Source organism: Panthera tigris, chromosome D4 (genome assembly GCF_018350195.1).
Source record: "Panthera tigris isolate Pti1 chromosome D4, P.tigris_Pti1_mat1.1, whole genome shotgun sequence".
Taxonomy (NCBI): Eukaryota; Metazoa; Chordata; class Mammalia; order Carnivora; family Felidae; genus Panthera; species Panthera tigris.
In genome coordinates this window covers 25,297,405-25,316,933 of record NC_056672.1, presented here as the reverse complement: position 1 = coordinate 25,316,933, position 19,529 = coordinate 25,297,405, and the positions used below count along the sequence as shown (strand labels likewise).

At 41.3% G+C, this 19,529-nt stretch overlaps 1 protein-coding gene and 1 non-coding gene across 2 annotated transcripts in view; both read left to right on the top strand.

Moving 5' to 3' along the window:
* SLC28A3 (solute carrier family 28 member 3) overlaps positions 1-19,529 on the top strand; it is a 60,595-nt gene that overhangs the window by 16,051 nt on the left and 25,015 nt on the right. Inside the window, exons 2-8 of the mRNA XM_007087624.3 lie at positions 5,039-5,122; positions 9,937-10,019; positions 13,126-13,217; positions 14,627-14,816; positions 15,905-16,049; positions 17,284-17,397; positions 18,463-18,540. Coding sequence (XP_007087686.1) covers positions 5,039-5,122; positions 9,937-10,019; positions 13,126-13,217; positions 14,627-14,816; positions 15,905-16,049; positions 17,284-17,397; positions 18,463-18,540 — 786 coding nt within the window. The remainder of the gene's footprint in view (positions 1-5,038; positions 5,123-9,936; positions 10,020-13,125; positions 13,218-14,626; positions 14,817-15,904; positions 16,050-17,283; positions 17,398-18,462; positions 18,541-19,529) is intronic.
* On the top strand, positions 6,930-7,034 carry LOC122233313. The gene has a single exon (XR_006210873.1). It is a non-coding gene; the product is annotated as a U6 spliceosomal RNA (small nuclear RNA).

Genomic DNA, 19,529 nt, shown 5'->3' with positions numbered 1-19,529 from the left:
GGTAGGATGGATGGATAGATGATAGGTAGATAGATAGAGATAGATAGATAGGTAGATAGGCACACACACATACACACATAACAAAATAAGCAAACCTGATCACCAACCTAAGTCTGTTCTGATAGTATAAAGCCTTCCAACCAAGGTATTTTAGCAAACACTTTACAAAACTTGCTGTGAAGTGTCAAGCTCTAGAACCAGTTAAGGCTCTTCATAGTGGGGTGCCTGGGTGGCTCAGTAGGTTAAGCATCCAACTCTTGATTTCAGCTCAGATCATGATCTCACAGAGCCCTGAGTCGGGCTCTGTGCTGACAAGTGCTTGTGATTCTCTTTCTCTCTCTCTGCACCCCAACTCAAAATAAATAAATAAACTTAAAAAAAAAATCTCTTCCTAATGACTCCTCAGGGTCCTTATCAACATCATATTTGCCTGATGAGCCATTCCCATCTGTCATTAACCAACATGATGTATGTCCCACCAGAACTCAGGTTGAAAGTCTCTCCAGGGATGAAGGTGTCTGTTCTTGCCCCAGGCTCAAGCCCATCAGTGTCCCCCTCAGCAAGACCAACCATACCGTCAGAGCACACCAGGCCAGAGTAGTTTCTGGAAAGAAGGTTGAAGAAAGTCTCCCCTGGCAGAGTGGTGTTCAGTCTGCAGCAGAGAAACCCCCCGCCACAAAAACTGAGAAATGGAAGCCACATTGTGCAATCAGGGCCACAGTGGGAGGGAGAGACCAAGTAAGCGAAGCAGACATGGTTGCAAGAGAAAGCGTCAGACTAATCACGGAGACAGACATGTCCACAAATGCAGAAGTGCCCGCTTGTGTATTTAAAGAATAGCATCTACTTAAAACCAGTCTATAGGGTGAGAGGCCCACTATCCTGGGTTGGGAAATGACCACCAAAGCCTAAATATAGTTTAAAAGTGGCCACGAGCATTTCAGGAAACTTTCAGCACCTCTGTCAAGTCTACCTGGTCTTTTCTTTTCTTCTCTTTTGTCTTTTTTTTTTTTTTTTTGAGTATACACAATGTTACACAATGATACACAATGTTACATAAGTTTCAGGTATACAACATAGTGATTCTACAAGTTTCTATATTATGCTATGCTCACAAGTGTAACTACCATCTGTCACCATTCAATACTATTATACTACCATTGACTGTATGCTGTACCTTTTATGCACATGACTTATTCATTCCATAACTGGAAGCCTGCATCTCCCATTCCTCTTCACCCATTTTGCCCAACCCCCCACTCCGCTCCCCTCTGGCAACCATCGGTTTGTTCTCTGTATTTATCTCTGTATTTATGGGTTTGATTCTGCTTTTTGTTTATTTACTTATTCACTTGTTTTGTTTTTTAGAGTCCACATATAAGTGAAATCATACAGTTTCTCTTTCTCTGTCTGGCTTATCTCACTTAGCATACTACCCTGTAGGTCCATTCATGTTGTCCCAAATGGCATAATCTCATCCTTTTTATAGCTGCATAATATTCTGTTGGCTATAGATATAGATGACGTCTTCCTTATCCATTTGCCTATCGATGGACACTTAGATTGCTTCCATGTCTTGACTATTGTAAATAATGCTGCAATAAACATAAGGGTGCATATATCTTTTTGAGTTAGTGTTTTTGTTTTCTTCAGATAAATATCCAGAAGTGGAATTGCTAGATCTTTTTATCTTCATGAGGTCCCAATAGTTCATTTTTGCTTTTAATTCCCTTGCCTTTGGGGATGTGTCAAGTAAGAAATTGCTGCAGCTGAGGTCAGAGAGGTTTTTCCTGCTTTCTCCTCTAGGGTTTACCACTATCTCTTTAGACATTCCCAAGACCAAAGGGTCCTGCCCTGAGGTCTAAACTCTACAGGCATGATAGTCTGGGGTTGGACGGTCTGAGTTCAGATCCCATCTTGGCTATCCTGGTTATATAACCTGAGTCATGCAATGCACTTACGTTTGCCTTAGTTTCTTCATCTGTAAAAATGGAGATCATTGGATCACAGGACTTCAAAGAGTTTAACCTTGTGTCGTGTACCTACTATGTATTATATCAATCCAGGTGCAAATAAAAACAAAACCAAAAGTAACAAGGGAGAAGCTTGTATTCTGCAGATAAAGGTCGGGAAGTAGGTAGTATAGAGCTGGAGTGGAAGCACTACTCTGGGTTTTAGGAACCCAAGAGCCCTACAACTCACTCACTGCTCTAACATCCCCAGGATGGGGCTCTTGTGTTCATGTTCATGGCCTGGCTGGAGCCATCCACACACAAGGCAGCATGATGTAGGAAAAAATGTAAGGGACAAAGAGCACCTGCCAGCCATCTCTTAAGGCATATTCCTGAGCTGCCCCACTCAGGGTACCACATCTATTTGTACTTCATTGGCCAGAATCTAATTATAAGTGGAAATGTCGCCATTTTTCTGGGTGGCTACATGTTCAGCTATAATTCTATAGAAGGGAAATACCTTAAGTAGATGGGGAGGAAATGGTTTCAGTGATTTCTCATGTTTTAGAGGTTGAATGGTTTAGAAACTGAAAGGAATAAATAAATAAATAAATAAATAAATAAATAAATAAATAATTTTAAACACCTCTGTCCATCTGTACTCACTGCAACACCCACTGTGGACCTGTAGTTGTTCGAACAGCATGGAAAGTTCAGGATGGAACCCCAGGCTCAAGGATCTGCCATTCAGAGCATCTCAAAAGCCAGAATGGAGTACACCCAGCAACTAACCCTAACAAGAGAAATTACATGGCATGCTGTAAGCTGCTTACAAATACTCATACACAACACCACAATATTGTCACCCATTCAGTGGAGTGACAAGCTTGCATTTAGAACACAATATTCATTGTAGTTCAGTGTACTGATATCTAGTAATCTATACTAATGTATCTAGTAATCTGAATTGCTAAGTAGATGGTCAAAAACAACAGGCCAAGAAGTAATTATGGACCGACCACCCATTCAGGCCCTATGGCTGCAATTTGACAAGAAGCAATAAGACAAAGCAAAGCAATGTCTTAAGGGTTATTTTTCTAGCGCCAATCAACACCCACAACACCCCCATGGTTTCTGTTGGAAATCCTCAAATGATAGACATTGTTCTTCCTGAAAACGTTAAAAAGCCAAGGCGTACACTCTACCAGAGGTAAAACAATCCATTACATGTTACAGAATACGTCCACAGGTGCCCTTCTCAACACTTACATCTACTCTACCCCACCCCCAAACACAACACACACACACACACACACACACACACACACACCCCATTTCCTATTTCATCTTTGTGTTCCACAAGTTTCAGATTCTGCCACCAGGTGGCAGGAGTAATCAAGAATTAGCAGGAATTACCAAGAAGGTCCCAGAAAATGTCAGGATTCTGGAAGGGATCATAAGAACACTGAATCAAAACTGTGGTATAGATGGGTAAACTGAGGCTGCAAAGCATCACACATGGAATTAGACACCCCAAGGACCAACACCCTCTGTTACCTGTGCCCTGTATTTCCACCAACTTACACTGGGTTTTATAGTAAAACCTTGGATTGTGAGTAGCTTTTTTTGTGGGTGTTCCACAAGATGAGCAAATATTTCTAATAAATTTTACCTTGATAAACGAGTGATGTCTTGCAATAAAAGTAGTATGTGATGCCAAATGTCACATGATCACAACTGAGCCAATGGTTCTTGAAATTTGCTTTGATATACAAGTGCTTTGGATTACAAGCATGTTTCCAGAAAGAATTATGCTCACAAACCAAGGTTTTGCTGTACTTGTAACTTTTCAGCTTTATTTACGTATTCATTTTTATTTTAAAATTTTCAGCATCCATGAAAGTGAGAATAGTAAAATGAGTCCCTGAGTGCCCACTAGCCCACCCCAATCAGCAAGCTTTGTCATCTTTCCATACCATACACAGAGCCCCCTACTATATTTTTTACCAAATACTCAGCTGTATTATGCCATACCAGTTAATGCAACATCAAAATTTCTGTGGTTCATTCATTCAACAACTAATCATTAGCAACAGCAACTAATGATGTGTGGGAGGCACTGTGCTAAAGTAAGATATGCAGCTGTGACACAAAAAGGCACTGAGGCAACCAGGCTTTTATGCATAAATCACATGTACGCTGCAAGTTAGATTTTATCCACATTTTATACACTCTTGTATTTTAATAGGTGGAAAATGCAACACGAGTTGGAATTGTAATTTTTATAGATCCTTGGGGCCAGACAGATCTAAAGTTAATATCAAAGTCATACACTTGTTCTTCTTTCAAAGACAAGGTCACAGCCGACAGGCCAAGCAGGATACATTTCCTGAAAAGCTATGGGGACCTACCTGACACGGTTTATCTACCTTGTTGCCTTACGTGGAACGAATTACCTTATGAAGGCAAGTTGGGATGAGATGGGAGAAAGATTGGACCCCCTCAAAACAGGTAAAAGAGCAATGAGCGAGGGGGTGTCAGTCATATGTCAAAACAGCAGCTCAAGGGTAAGGACACTCCTCCAAGAGAACAGCTGACTCCCATCCAAAATGTAAAATCAAGACAGCTTGACAAAAGAAGGCATTTTCTGATTCTCATTACTAGGAGAGATTGCTTTAAGCTAAACAAAACACATTTTAGCATTTCAAAAATCTAATATCTAAGAAGAAAACTACCTGGCCTACATTTTTCTTTATTTTATAAGTTGGAAACCTGTGGTATGTGATGCCCCCTAGCCTCTTCTCTGCTTATTACAAAGTCACATGATTTAGACGGAGGCACCTGGTCCTCCTTTCTCTCTTCCTCAAGCTGGACCACATCGTTCCTTCCATCAGAACAGAACAGAGATCATCTGTTTCTTCATAAGCCTGAGATTCACTGGTCCTTTCTTTTTTCAGCTGACTCATCTAAACACCTCCTCTTTGCTGTCCCATCCCTCAAAATTCTTTTGGTACCATTTTATGAAAAGAACATTTGAGTTTCTTGATTCTGAAATTGTATTTTTGCAATCTGTACTTTTTCCTTAGAATGAAGATGACTCCGATGAAAAACAGAACACATCAAGAAACAACAACTCACTAAGGTGTAGAGCTGTGCAAAACACCCAGCAGGTAGGGCGGCGATGGTTGAGTGAATCTATTACCATAGTAACTGCTGTGCAACAGGGACGGACAGTGTGGGGACAGAATGCATGTGCTCAGCTGGCACTCAGAGGAATGAATTAACTGGTAATTAGAATGTGTAAGGCAGAGTCGTGAAGAAAACACACGTGCTCAAACAAAGAGATTTTGTGTTTGTACACCTGTCCCCAGAGTTTTCTGCTGGCGAGAGTACATAGGCTTTCTCGGACACGTCACTATTACAGATGCCAAACTCCCATCGCAAAGCATAAAGCACTGGCTTAAACCAAAGCATCTCGATTTTAAAGTAAGTGAGGCAGATGAAGAAGGTTCTAAGATGCGGTTCTAACACTATCCATCATGCCTCTCGAGTTCCTCAGATGCCTAAGCTTACAGCAGGCTGAGGCACTCTGTCGCAAGGCTACTTTTATTTCTTTTATATATTGAATTCTGGGTAGGATCTCATTTGGAGAAAGGCTTCTGTTGCTAAAAATCAAGCAGATTATTCATGTAGATCATCCTTTTTTGGGTAATTCTGGGTGCCTAATATCAAGCCATCTATTGGAGGGAGTTATTCTCATGATAAAAAGTATAACTTGTTTAAAGTAGAATATGTGGGAAATTATTGCGGCAAAACTTGGAAGACAGAAAAAGTGACCTGTATAATTCCAGGAAAAAAATCAGTGCCTAACATCTTAAAATGTGGCCTTTTAGTGCAAATATACACTGCCATGCACATGTCACTTATATTGGGATCATGCTATCCATATTCTTACTGTCTATTTTACTTAATATATTATAAAAAAGTGTCCATTTCCCTATTTATGCAACAAAACAAGAGAAAACAATACTTCCGTCCATATAAAACCTGCACATAGAAGTTTATAGTAACATTATTCATAATTGCCAAAACTTGGAAGCAGTCAAGATGTTCTTCAGCAGGTGAATAGATAAATGAACTGTGGTTCATCCAGACAATGGAATATTCTTCAGCACTAAAAAGATATGATGAACCCCCAAGCCATGAAAAGACATGGAGGAACATTAAATATGTATTACTCGTTAAAAGAGGCAGTCTGAAATGACTACATACTGTATGATCCCAAATATATGACGAAGGAAAAGGGAAGACTGTGGAGACAGTAAAAAGACCAGTGTTTGCCAAGAGGAGAGGGTGGGATACATGGGCAAAGCACAGAGGATTTGGGGGGCAGTGAAACTACTCTATGTGATACTATTATGGTGGATACATGTCATTATGCATTTGTCCAAACCCATAAGATGGACAACACCAAGAGGGATCCCTAATGTAAACTATACATTTTGGGTGATAATGTGTCACTGTAGGTTCATCAATTGCAACAAGAGGCGGTGATCATGGGGGAGGCTATGCATCAGCGGGGGCACAGGTATATGGGGAATTTCTCCTTATCATTCAATTTTGCTGTGAACCTGAAACTGCTCTTTAAAAAAATGAAGTCTTTTTTTATTGTTTCACAAAACAATCAAAAACAAAAAAATTTAGATAATTTACTGTTATACACAAGAACATAAAGACTGAGGAGGATCCGCCACATTGGGCACCAATGGTCGTTGGGTGATCTTGGCAGAGGCCATCTCAATAGAAGCCTGATCACAATGGACTGAGTGAGTAGGATGTAAGGGTCACTAAAAGTAAAGGCAACTCTCTCCAGCAGTTTGGCTGTGAAGAGAAGGAGGGAGGGTAGATGTCCTATGACTATGGGGTCAAGGAGATTTTGTTGTTGTTGTTTTCGGTTTGTTTTAAAGATGAGGATGGGTGCTCACTGTGGCAGCACACATATAAAATTGGAATGACAGGAAGAAGACCGGCAGGCCCCTGCACAAGGATGACATGCAAATTCATGAAGCTCCTATATTTTTAACACACACAAACACACACACACACAAATCCCACAAAAAAAAAACAACTAAAAAATGGGCAGAAGAGATGAACAGACATTTCTCTAAAGACACAGATGGCCAATGAACGTATGAGAAGACACTCAACATCACTCACCATCAGGGAAATGCAAATAAAACCACAATGAGATATCACCTCACACCTGTCAGAATGGCTAAAATTAAAAACACAAAAAACAACAAGTGTTGGCGAGGATGTGGAGAAAAAGGAACCCTCATGCACTGTTGGTAGGAATGGAAACTGGTGCATCCACTCTGGAAAACAGTATGGAGCCTCCTCAAACACTTAAAAATAGAATTACCATATGATCCAGTAATTACACTACTGGGTATTTGCCCAAAGAATATGAAAACGCTAAATCAAAGGGATACATACACCTCTATGTTTATTGCAGCATTATTTACAAAGCCAAACTATGGAAGCAGCCCACGTGTCCACTGATAGAAGAATGGTTGAAGAAGAGGTGAGATAGATAGACACACAGATACATAGATAGATAATGGAATATTACTCAGCCATAAAAAGAATGAAATCTTGTCATTTGCAGCAACATGGATGGATCTAGAGAGTATAATGCCAACTGAAATAAGTCAGCCAGAGAAAGACAAATACCATATGATTTCACTCATATGTGAAATTTAGCAAGCAAAAGAAATGAACAAAGAAAAAAAGAGACAAGCCAAAAAACATGCTCTTAACTATAGAGAACTGGTAGTTACCAGAGGGGAGGTGGGTGAGGCATGGGTGAAATAGGTGAAGGGAATTAAGACTACACTTATCATGATGAGCACTGGAATTGTTGAATCACTATATTATACACCTGAAATTAATATGACACTGTGTGTTAATTATACTGGAATTACGATTTTTGAAAAAGAAAAAATCTTTACCAATCTGATAGGTAAACATTAATTAAACAAACAAAGATGGGAATGGGTGTGGGAATAAAAGAGAATAGTTAATGCCAGGCATTCCATTGATAGTAGGTAACTTGAGACAATTTCACTGTAAGAAAATAATAATCATGATTAATTAAGTCAAATAATTGTCAAACTTTAACTACTGGCTAAGCTAGGTGTTAGATGGGAATGAAATGAATAAGGCTTATCTCTACCCCTATCCTCAGCAGCTGCATCTTGGACCCCACTGGTCTCTCCTTCTGTTATCCTTCACCAGAAAATGAAGTTAGTCTAAATGTAAAGTATAATGGAGTTTGGCAGCAAAGGACACTATGATCTTTGAGAATCCTTTCAGCTCAGAGATATGCTTGTGACTTATTTCGAGGAATTCTCTTACAGTCCAGATCAATCAATGGCCACCTGGGCTATGACAGAAAATAAAAGCTGAGATATGACTTTATCTGTCTTACAGCACAGTCAAACCACTCCGCATTTGCATACTTCTTTGCCACTTTCCCTCACCATTGCTTACGGTAGCTGGACCTATTTGAGATATTATTGCAAAGTGGTGGAAGGCAGGAAATCCTCTATGCTATCCTGAGAACAGGACGGGTCATGGATATTTAAAAGTTCAAACAGTGGGGGGCGGGGGTGGCACCGGGTGGTTCAGTCAGTTAAGTGTCCAACTTTGGCTCTGGTCATGATCTCGCAGCTCGTGAGTTCAAGCCCCATGTCGGGCTCTGTGCTGGCAACTCGGAGCCTGGAGCCTGCTTTGGATTCTGTGTCTCCCTCTCTTTCTCTCTCTCTCTGCCCCTCCCCCACTCGCACTCTGTCTCTCTCTCTCTGTTTCTCAAAAATAAATAAACATTGAAAAAAAATTTTTTTGAGTTCAAACAGTATCTAGAAAGATAGCCCAGGTATATACTTCATTAATTAGAGCAAGGGTTAGCTAACAAAGGGAAATACTTCCCTTTAGCCCAACTGATAGGACCCTAGTTCCCAAGGGAAAGTTAATCAGCTTTTGATGATACTAGGCTAGTGGTCACATCTGCAGGCCAAGCTTCGGGCTGTCAGGAAAATAAAGCCAGCCTTGGTCTCAGTCCTTTGGAAAACAGGGTTGACAGAGTTTAAAAGGAGATTTATACAGCCTCTGATATAAACTTCATTTAGCACTTGCCTGAGAACAGAGCAGGGGTTGAATGATTACAGTAGAGAAAGGAGCAAAAAGCATAGATATGAGCCTATTCCCTAAAGGAAAGAAGAAAATACCAACAGTTCCTTTGGAAGAAAAAGGAGAGAGAAGTGTGATCCTGTAGGTTTTGTGTAAAGGGAAAAATGTGCAAGTAGATAATAGGAGCTATCTTCTTGCATAATAATTTTAAAAGACCTTTAGAAAGTCCTTTGCCAATGAAAAAGAATGAAATCATGCCATTTGCAGCAACGTGAATGGAACTGGAAGATATTATGCTGAGTGAAATAAGTCAGAGAAAGACAGATATCATATGTTTTCACTCATGTGGATCTTGAGAAATTTAACAGAAGACCATGGGGGAAGGCAAAGGAAAAAAAATAGTTACAAACAGAGAGGGAGGGAGGAAACCATAAGAGACTCTTAAATACAGAGAACAGACTGAGGGTTGATAGGGCTGGGGGGTTGGGGGATAGGGGAAAATGGGTGATGGGCATTGAGGAGGGCACTTGTTGGGTTGAACACTAGGTGTTGTTATGGAAGCGATGAACCATGGGAATCTACCCAAAACCAAGAGCACACTTTACACACTGTATGTTAGCCAATTTGACAATAAATTATATTAAAATAAATAAATATTTAAAAATTAAAAAAATAAAATTAAATGCAGTCCATAAAAAAAGTCCTTTGCCAAAATTCTAAGCAAAAAGAGATCAGGGTTCATTATGCCCAGAATTCTCATTATTTCATCTCTGCTGCAATGTTTGATTTCCAGGACGAAGAGCAGGTCACCATTGAGCAGGATTCTTTAAGAAACAAAGAAGATGTGGAGGATGATCCAGAGGCACATCAAAAAGGGTACAGGCTTAAGCGGAGAAATAACCATACTGACCTCCTTTTTGGTTTTGCCACTTTGTTTTATCTTCATCTAATTTTAAACATTTATTATTATTTATTGGATATTACCACCACTACCACCCATTTCCCTTCCCCACTACCCGCCCAACACCATTTCCAGAAAAATTAATGGATCTCTATGATAATCACCATGGTAAATTCAAACTGCTAATGTCCTGGGAACCGAATATCCAGGACAGTCTTCTAATTAAAGGCATAAATTACCAACTAATTGCTCCAGTCCATGCAAAAGTAGTTAATTCATCTTCTCAGTGTCAATCAATAAGCAATTGATTTCTCAAAACCCAATCCACATTAAGTCCCAACAAACTTGCTCTGACTGTAGTATCCTGAAGGTATTCCAAGTTCTTACTGCCCATGAGGTAAGAGAGGCAAATTATTTTTATTTTTTTGACCAGGAAAATGAACCTCAGAAAAGTGACTTACTCAAGGTTAGCTAGAGAGGGACAAAGATAACTTAATGTCAGCTTCTGGTTCCTAGCCCAAGATTGTCTGGTACTCTGTCATAACACTCAAGTATTTATCAAGTTTCTAAATTCCTATTTAAATTTTGTTTAAATTTCTATGTCTCTGAGGAACTTTATTTTTATGCATCAGAAGATATCTCTGGAGTTGGTCAGAATTAAGATTAAAAGCTCTTGTCACATTTACATCATCAAAAATATTTACTACCTCAGAAACCTGAGCTTTGTTCCATCTTTTATTATGCTTTACGGACCTCTGACTCCAGGGGCTGAGTAATTCTCTTGGGTGGTCAGGTTTCACTACTGTTAATGGGATGGAAGTAATCACCAAGAGGCTGGGAGTTGCCTAGCCATGATAACCAAATGGCCGAAGCCTCTATTTCTAGCTACTTTATTTTATGCAGTGTGAGCTGTCATGGACCACACATATTCCCTGCAATTAAAGAATCTGATCAATCCAACCCAAAGTATATGAATGTGTCCAATGAAATGTCACCCTCCACCGCTGCCACTTTGAAACACTATCAGAAACTGAAGATGATGCATCATCAACCTTTCCTAAATTAGACGATGAAAATTTAGTCTTTACTGAACTTTGATTCCCTCAATATCTTCTGGATCAGTGTTTCCAATTCTCAGTACATGTATTCACACACATACACAACACCAAAGTTTTCATGAAATAAGACATCATTACTGTGAGTGATATGCTCTTATCAGTCCTATTCTTTCTTATTAAAGATGGGTGTCAGGGCATCTGGGTGGCTCAGTCAGTTAAGCGTCTGACTCTTGATCTCTGCTCAGGTCATGATCTCATGGCTCATGGATTCAAGCCCTGTGTTGGGCTCTGCACTGTCAGTGTGGAGAATCCTTGCTTGGTATTCTCTCTCTCTCTCTCTCTCGCTCTCGCTCTCGCTCTCCCTCCGCCCTCCCCTCTCTGCCCCTGCTCCTCCCTTTCTCTCTCAAAATAAATAAATAAACTTTAAAAAATAATAAAAGCTGTACATTTATTTAAAAAATAAAATAAGGGGCACCTGGGTGGCTCAGTTGGTTAAGCGGCTGACTTCGGCTCAGGTCATGATCTCACAGTCCGTGAGTTCGAGCCCCGCGTCAGGCTCTGTGCTGAAAGCTCAGAGCCTGGAGCCTGTTTCAGATTCTGTGTCTCCCTCTCTCTCTGCCCCTCCCCTGTTCATGCTCTCTCTCTGTCTCAAAAATAAATAAATGTTAAAAAAAGTTTTAAAAAATCAAAAAAAAATAAAAAATAAAATAAAATAAAGATGAGTGTCACACACTGTGCCTTCGCAACCCACTAATGGGTCCTAACCCACAGCTGTAGCATACTATTCCAAATAAGCAACACACACTCCCACTTCATTTATCTAGTAATTCAACAAATGCCCATCAAGCACACTAATGTCCAAGGTCCTAGTGCCATTGGGCTCACATCTGCTCTCCAGGAAGTTAGCCAGTCAAGCCTTTATCACAAAATGAAATCAAAGGAGACAGTAGGAGTAAAGCACAGAGGAATGACTCTGTTCAAGGAGATGCAAGAAGGTGTTGTTGGAGCAAGGGGCTTGGGCTGTGCCCTGAAACTTGCACAGGGGCCGAGACTTGGACATGGACGCACAGCTGCTGCAAAATGGACAAGTGGAGGCATTTGCAAGTGAGTCCTTTGGAATCCCAGAGATGAGGAATCTCCTACATAGGACTAGAAGTGACCTAGAAGTGGCAATGATTGTGTGAATAAATTCCTTCCTCCATTGGGAGAAGAGGTCTCTGTTAGAAGGGGCAGTGAGAAAAGAGGCAAATGTATGGAAGCCAGACCTCAGGGGAGGCACGGAGGGAACCAGGAGAACCCTGGGAGAAGCAGAGCATGGTCATTGTGGGTATGGGCCTGGGCCCCTCCAAAGTCACTTGCTGATGGCCACCATCCCCCCAGCACAAGTGCCCAGATCCACATATTGCTCACTCACTACCCACCACCCCCTAACAAAGCTCTGGACAGGAACAAAGATGTGCCAACAATGCCAGAACTTTTGAGAAAGCTACCTTACAACTTGCTGGCTAATAGCTCTGAAATCCACAAAATCCTCCTTTATATTTCAAGCACCCAGTGAAATCTGTCAGTCTCCCACTAAAAAACATGGTGAGCCAGGACAGGGAACCACCAACTTACTCAAACTTTGTGAGACCAAAAGGGATGACAATTCCTTAAATCAACATTTCATATCCGTGGCTTAAAAGCTATCAGAGGCCCACATAGTCCCGTGAGAAACAGTCTTCTCCTACCATTTATTTCCAGCTTTTGGTTAGTTATCCATTTCTCCTGCTCTGTTTTCAGAAGCATGTTTTCTGCATCTCTGTAAGCCCTCAGGGCTTGGCACATCCACGCAGCAAACATTGATCCAAGCTATGGCTGATTATAGTCTAAAAGGAGATGAGTATCCCATTTCTATTTTGTAGGACATCCACTTCATCCATCTGTTCGTTTGCTTGCTTGATTTACAAAGCCTCATCTAGCTTAGTATTTCATGTTTTTGATGTTACCTTCTGCCTGCCTTTTTGCTCTTGTGTTGTTACAGGTATCTGGAAAGGAAGTATGATACAGTTTGTGATTTTTATAAGAAACACAAAACCACCCTTCAGTACATCCTCTGGGGCATCTTAATAGTAGGTAAATAACAAAAGGGGGGTGGGTGCCAGTGTCTTTGTTTGAGAATATTCCAAATAGTAGCTTTCTATAGAAAAAAAATAAATCTTTCTGTTACCCCTGGACCTTGGTGAATCCAGAGAAGTTAATCCAGAAGCTCCTGAGTGGTGGGTCTCAACTGTGGTTGCCTATGCAGATTGTTTCCCTGTTTGGTTTATGTAGCTAGCATCTAATTAGGTTCCCTACTCTTACAGCCTTGGTTGTTGTGATATGGATTTAAGGGCTAGTTCATGCAAATCCAGGTAACTAGAAAACATGGTGATAAACACAAGATGGGGACCTAATCACAGGGGACAATATAAGCAATTAATACTTCATGCAAATGCAATGTGAGCAGGAGCCTAGGGTCATGCAGGTCACCCCTCCTGCCTGAAAGCAAGACCATGCTATCTTCATAGATGAGCAGGTCCCCTATTTTTACTCCCTCCAAAGCAAAGAGTTCTGCAGCCCATTTTGAATAACACCCGTCTATAAAATGTGAACCGTTGCACCCAAGTCCATAGATGTTAACCCAAGACTCTTGCACCTCCAAGGTCAGTGGCTTCATTGGTGCTCAGATATCTGAAACAAGGAAAAGCAGGGTTTAAAGCTTCCTCTATACTGGGCCAGGTAGTATTTTAGGCTTTTCAGGCCATGCGGTGAAAGCCACACAACTCTGTCCTTCTAAAACAAAAGTAAACAGACAGGCGTGATGGTGTTTCCATGCAATTTTATTTGTAGATTCAGACACAAGTATACAAATACAACTGTACTTGCAACCTACAAAGATAAGTGGTAGGCCCGATTTAACCTGCAGACCATGTTGGCTGACCTTTCTAGGACACCCTGTTCTTATCCTAGAATCTCCTCTTCAAAAGCAGACACCTTGGTAATTATCCCTCACCCCTTTCTTTAGAGATTCTTTGGAACTCAGAGATGGTTGGAAGGCCTATTTTCCCACTGAAGTGTAGGCCAAATCTGAGCTGCAAACCAGGAGAATCAATACCTTTTTGCCAGTGGTTGCTTCAACACCTAGCCTTTCTCTGATAGAAACTCCCCTGCTGAGTCTGAATGCCCAAAAATAGGAGTTAGTACTGAGAGGCCCAACAATCAAGCATCAAGATTCAAGAACTTGAGGTTCTATGAGAAAACAGACCTAGCACTCTGTCCTTCCTGCATTCATGGTGAGACTGTTAGGGAATTACTGTGAAAAAAACAAAATCCTAAAAATATATAGTACAGATAATTACATGAGTCAATAGCCCTATCAAGAGCAATCCTGCATTCAATGGTTTCTTGATTGAACCTCCCCTTGGCTGAGCCCCATCAGTGCTAGAGGCTGGTCTGCACCTGGTGTTGGTGATGCCCCCTGTCTGTGCTTGCTTTCTCGACAGGTTACCTGGCAATGGTGATTGCAGCTTGTGCGCTGAACTTTCATAGAGCCCTTCCCCTTTTCGTGATCACCGTGGCTGTCATCTTCTTTGTTGTCTGGGATTACTTTATGGCCAAATATGAGCATCGAATCAATGAGTACCTATCTCCTGGCAGAAGGCTCCTAAACAGCCATTGGTTCTGGATGAAGTGGTAAACTCACTCCGTTCCCTTGTTGCATTTGAGAGAAATGTTAGTCTTTTCCAACACTGTTTCCAAAAACGTGTTCTGAAATTGGTCCCTCATTTATAGGCTATTGAAACTAGAAATAACCTGGGGAATAATCTGCTATAATACCTTCATTTTACAAACAGGAAATCAAAGCCTAGACAGGGCAATGACTCGTTCAAGATATGTTCAAATGTCCCTGCAAACTGCTTTAATTCCAAGTGCCACTAAATGATAAAATATTGTCCAAAAGAAAGGACAGTTCTTACTTGGGGAGGTGGCTTTCTGATCTGGGCTTGAAGCTGGCCTCTTTGAAAGTAAGACCCTCTGAATATAAAAGTTGACTCTTTCCTATAAGACCCCCTATCCATATCCAATGAGTGACTGCTCAGGGCTTTTCTTTCAGCCTTTTTCTATGGGACCTCCTCTTTCTCCAGGTGACCCTAGTGGATTAGACACAAGACAGGTTCTCCCCAGAATGGCTCTCAAGGGATGTACCTGGAAAGTTCACATATCCTTGACCTAACAACGTAGGATTGTTCAATCCCAACACAGCACACTTTCTGGCTCTGCCATCCAAGCTGTGAGTCAAACTTGTCATGCCCACTAGATCCGCCAAGGAGTCATAACCCTTCCTGAAGTCCAACTTACTCTGTGAGGTTCAGCTGAAGTCCTCCAACTTCAGAGAGCACATTTCAAGTTCTCCCCTAAAGGGCAGAAGGTTACATCTCTCCCATCTCCCAAAATGGACATGAGAACTCACAGAAGATCTCCCAAAGAAACCACTAGACTTCCCTCTCTAAACACCCTTTCTCATCTCTGACCCCTTTGTATGATCTTGAACGAATGAAGAGCCCAAGAGTTTTGGAATGTGCTTAATCCAGTGCTTAATTTTTGGCTATCCTCCTTGATAGCCACAACCAAAGAGGGTTTGTGCCATGTCTAGAAGCATAACTTCCCGGTGCCAGGGTGTTACTCTTAATAAATTTTTTGTTTATTAGTTTAAGTCTGATTTTAAGATTTTCAAGTTAGCAGAGCAAACGATACTGATGCCCCCTTTCCAATTTTCTTAGGGTGATTTGGAGCTTACTGATTCTGGGTGTTATATTCTGGCTCATCTTGGACACCGCCAAACTGGGCCAACAGCAGCTGGTGTCCTTTGGTGGGCTCATAATGTACGTTATCCTGGTATTTATATTTTCCAAGCACCCAACCAAAGTAAGTATGAAATCAATCTTTTTCAGCTTTTTCCCTCTTTTTTTCCCTCATGTCTAAATTGCTCAAAATAATGAGTGTGAGAGAATTTCACTGTTACTCAATATTAGTCTTACCTTGTTATGCTCTTTTAAGTGGCTAGGGCACCTTCCTTCCTGAACTTGCTTAGTACTAGTACTCTCTCATTTTTAATTCTCAGTAATTTTCCAGTTACACCACCAGTGAGGTGTCCTCTCCTGTCAAGTCTAATTTCTACTCATGTCCTCCACCTCCCTCCATCAAACATGCTAAGAAAATTCATCTGTTTTGATCCCCATCTCCCCGGACCAGTAAATAATCTAATATTCTACCATTGGATTCTGTAGTTTATCATATTTCCACTTGCAATTTAGGTTATTTTACTGCAAAAATCTGTCCTTAAACAGACCAGATTTGTTCCCACTGAATTCAATCCCTATCCTCATTCTGACAGCCTGTAACCCGTTAAATGGGCAAGAATTTGGAGACATCCAGGCTTTCACGCATGACTCAGAATGGCAAACTCCGGAACACTTTACTGGCTGAAAGGTTGGCCCAAGAAGAAGGTCACGTAATAAGATCCAAAGTCCTTGCCCTGCTAGGGTCAGCATCGCTGCTGATTGGTCTGCCTCCAGTTCTTCAGTTCTCGGCAGCCCACTCATCTCTGCACCAAAAATGAAAGCAGATGATTGTCCATTACTGCTGTACTCCCTGGGTCTGCATTAGAGTTAATTGGTTCCTTTTACAGTGAAATGAGAGCCCCTCAACAGGGAGGAATTTCACTTAATTCACTTACAAATTGTCAGATGAACAAACCTTGGGCACACAGAGAAGTCATGCTCTGCCTTTCCATTTTCCAGACAGGGGAAATAATTATATGTCTCTCACATTTATAGCACAACTAAGAGGGCCAGATCCTTCCTTCCTCCTTTGATTGTCCTTCTAAGACTACTCTTTGTGTCTAAGTCATTTTGTCGTGATATAATGATAATTGCATACCTTCCGGAGACTGAAGTCTTCGAACTCAGGATTGGGATGATGGAATGCAGCCCCAAGATCTGGGGCCGTGATTCTCTGCTCACAAGTGCTTTGGTCTCTCAAAGATGGATCACAGGCCATGTGTGAGAAGCTTCCGAGGAAATAGTAATCCTCTGGGTGTTTATGCTGAGCTTAGCCATTCATTTTCTAGTGACACCTATCTCTTCATCTTTCTGCATAGGTTTACTGGAGGCCTGTCTTTTGGGGAATTGGGTTACAGTTTCTTCTTGGGCTCTTAATCCTAAGGACTGAACCTGGATTTATGGCTTTCGATTGGTTGGGTAAACAAGTTCAAGTAAGTTGGGTTTAAATGAACACCTTGCTTGTAAATTCTTTTTTAACATTTGGATATAATCCTTAAGACATGTCAGAAATAGGTTTATTTAACTGCATTAGTTGACCCACATTTTTGTGTAGAATATGTTAATCTGTCTAGTTTATTAATATTACAGTTGTCCCTCACCCAATCATCCACTACATCACTTCCCATCCTGATTGCCCCTTCATCCTGGCCCAGGGGTGTCACACTCCTAAGATGGTTCCACAAATAGAGAAACAAGCTTTCTTTGCATGGAGTGATAGCTAGTGTCACCTATGTCCCATCTATGACTTGCTGGAACAAATTGCCACACCTGGTCCCTTCTTGAGTATCCTGGAGTCAGATTAAATGTCACAAGTGACAGGAAATCTGTATGCAGGTATAGTTCAAAAATACACTTCCTAGGGCACCTGGGTGGCTCAGTCACATAAGCATCCGACTCTAGGTTTCAGCTCAGGTCATGATCTCACAGTTCATGAGTTTGAGCCCCGCGTCAGGCTCTATCTCCACAATACAGAGCCTGTTTGGGATTCCGTCTCCCTCTCTCTCTCTGCCCCTCCCCTGCTGGCTCTCTCTCTCTCTCTCTCTCAAAAACAAATATATAAACATTTTATTTTTTTTAATTTTTTTAATGTTTATTTATTTTTGAGACAGAAAGAGACAGACCGTGAGCAGGGGAGGGGCAGAGAGAGAGGGAGACAGAATCCAAAACAGCCTCTAGGCTCTGAGCTGTCAGCACAGAGCCCAATGTGGGGCTTGAACCCACGAACCGCGAGATCATGACCTGAGCCAAAGTCGGATGCTTAACCGACTGAGCCACCCAGGCGCCCCTTTGACTTTATTTTATTTTTTAAACATTAAAAAAAATACACTTCCATGCCATCCACTGGAGGGGGAGAAAGGTTGTAAAAATTTACTTTCCACCTCTATCCAGCAAGTTTGCTGGGCTCCCCTTCTGCAGAGCCTGGGAGGTCCTGTGGACTGTAACCACCAGTTCCATGGTTGTAATGATCATGTGCTCTTTTCCTTTCTTTAACTCAGACCTTCTTGGAGTATACTAACGCTGGGGCTGAATTTGTCTTTGGTGAGACATATGCAGACCACTTCTTTGCATTTAAGGTAAAGCTAAACCCCTTTTCCAAGTATTACTTCCTTGTCAGTAGCTTCTCAATCTTTGTAGATGTTCCAATAGAATCTGACCCGAAACCAGATATATACCTGCTGGGCATGTCCTACATGGATAGCACATCACCACCTTTTTCGATTTATCTGATTTTATCTGAAGTCAGTGGATCGTAAACATTTTACTTTGTTACTATAGCACTGAGGGAAACATCTAGAAATATACAAAATATACAAAAACTTTTGAGGGGGCTCATAGCATTGCCTGAGATACTTTTGAGAAATCATATGGGGTAACAGCATCTGAAGCATCAGGGAAAAGAACATTTGGTACCTGGCAATGAACAGGCATATGGCCACTGATAGCTTCCAGGCCAGGGATCAGAGACAGCCTTGTGCTCCGGAACCCCGTTTCCCAAAAAGAGACAGTTGCTCACTCGTATCAACCTCTGTTCTTCCAGAGCCATCTCCGTGCTAAACCTTTTGTGTCTTTCCTTCAGTACCGCAAGCCTGGAGGCTGGGCCTTCTCCCAACCAAAGGAGGGACATTATTCTCCAAGAGAAAGGCAACCTGGCCTCCCAGTGCTCCCACAAGCCCCAGGAAGCTCACTGTCCCCAGTGAATCCCCTACAAATACTTGTTGATGAGTCAGAAAGATAAATTTGGCTTTGCCTTCAGCATTCTTTGTTGTGGTGTTATTGTTCCTACACATCTAAATTGTTTTCTCACTTAGGGTCTCTAAGTTTACCTCCAAACTACCCCATCTTCAGTTAGGCCAACTTTTATGCTGAATCTTTTTTTTAATTGCTGAGTTTTGTTTTTTTTAAATGCTGATTTGACGCTTTGGTTGCTAAGATGACAAAGCCATCTCCCAAAGGCCAAGTGTTTACAAACTGAGACAGAAATATGCTCATATCATGAATTGAACCCAGAATTGGAAAAAGAAAGTCACAAGGAAGGCATACCTTGATGCCCAGACTACACCAG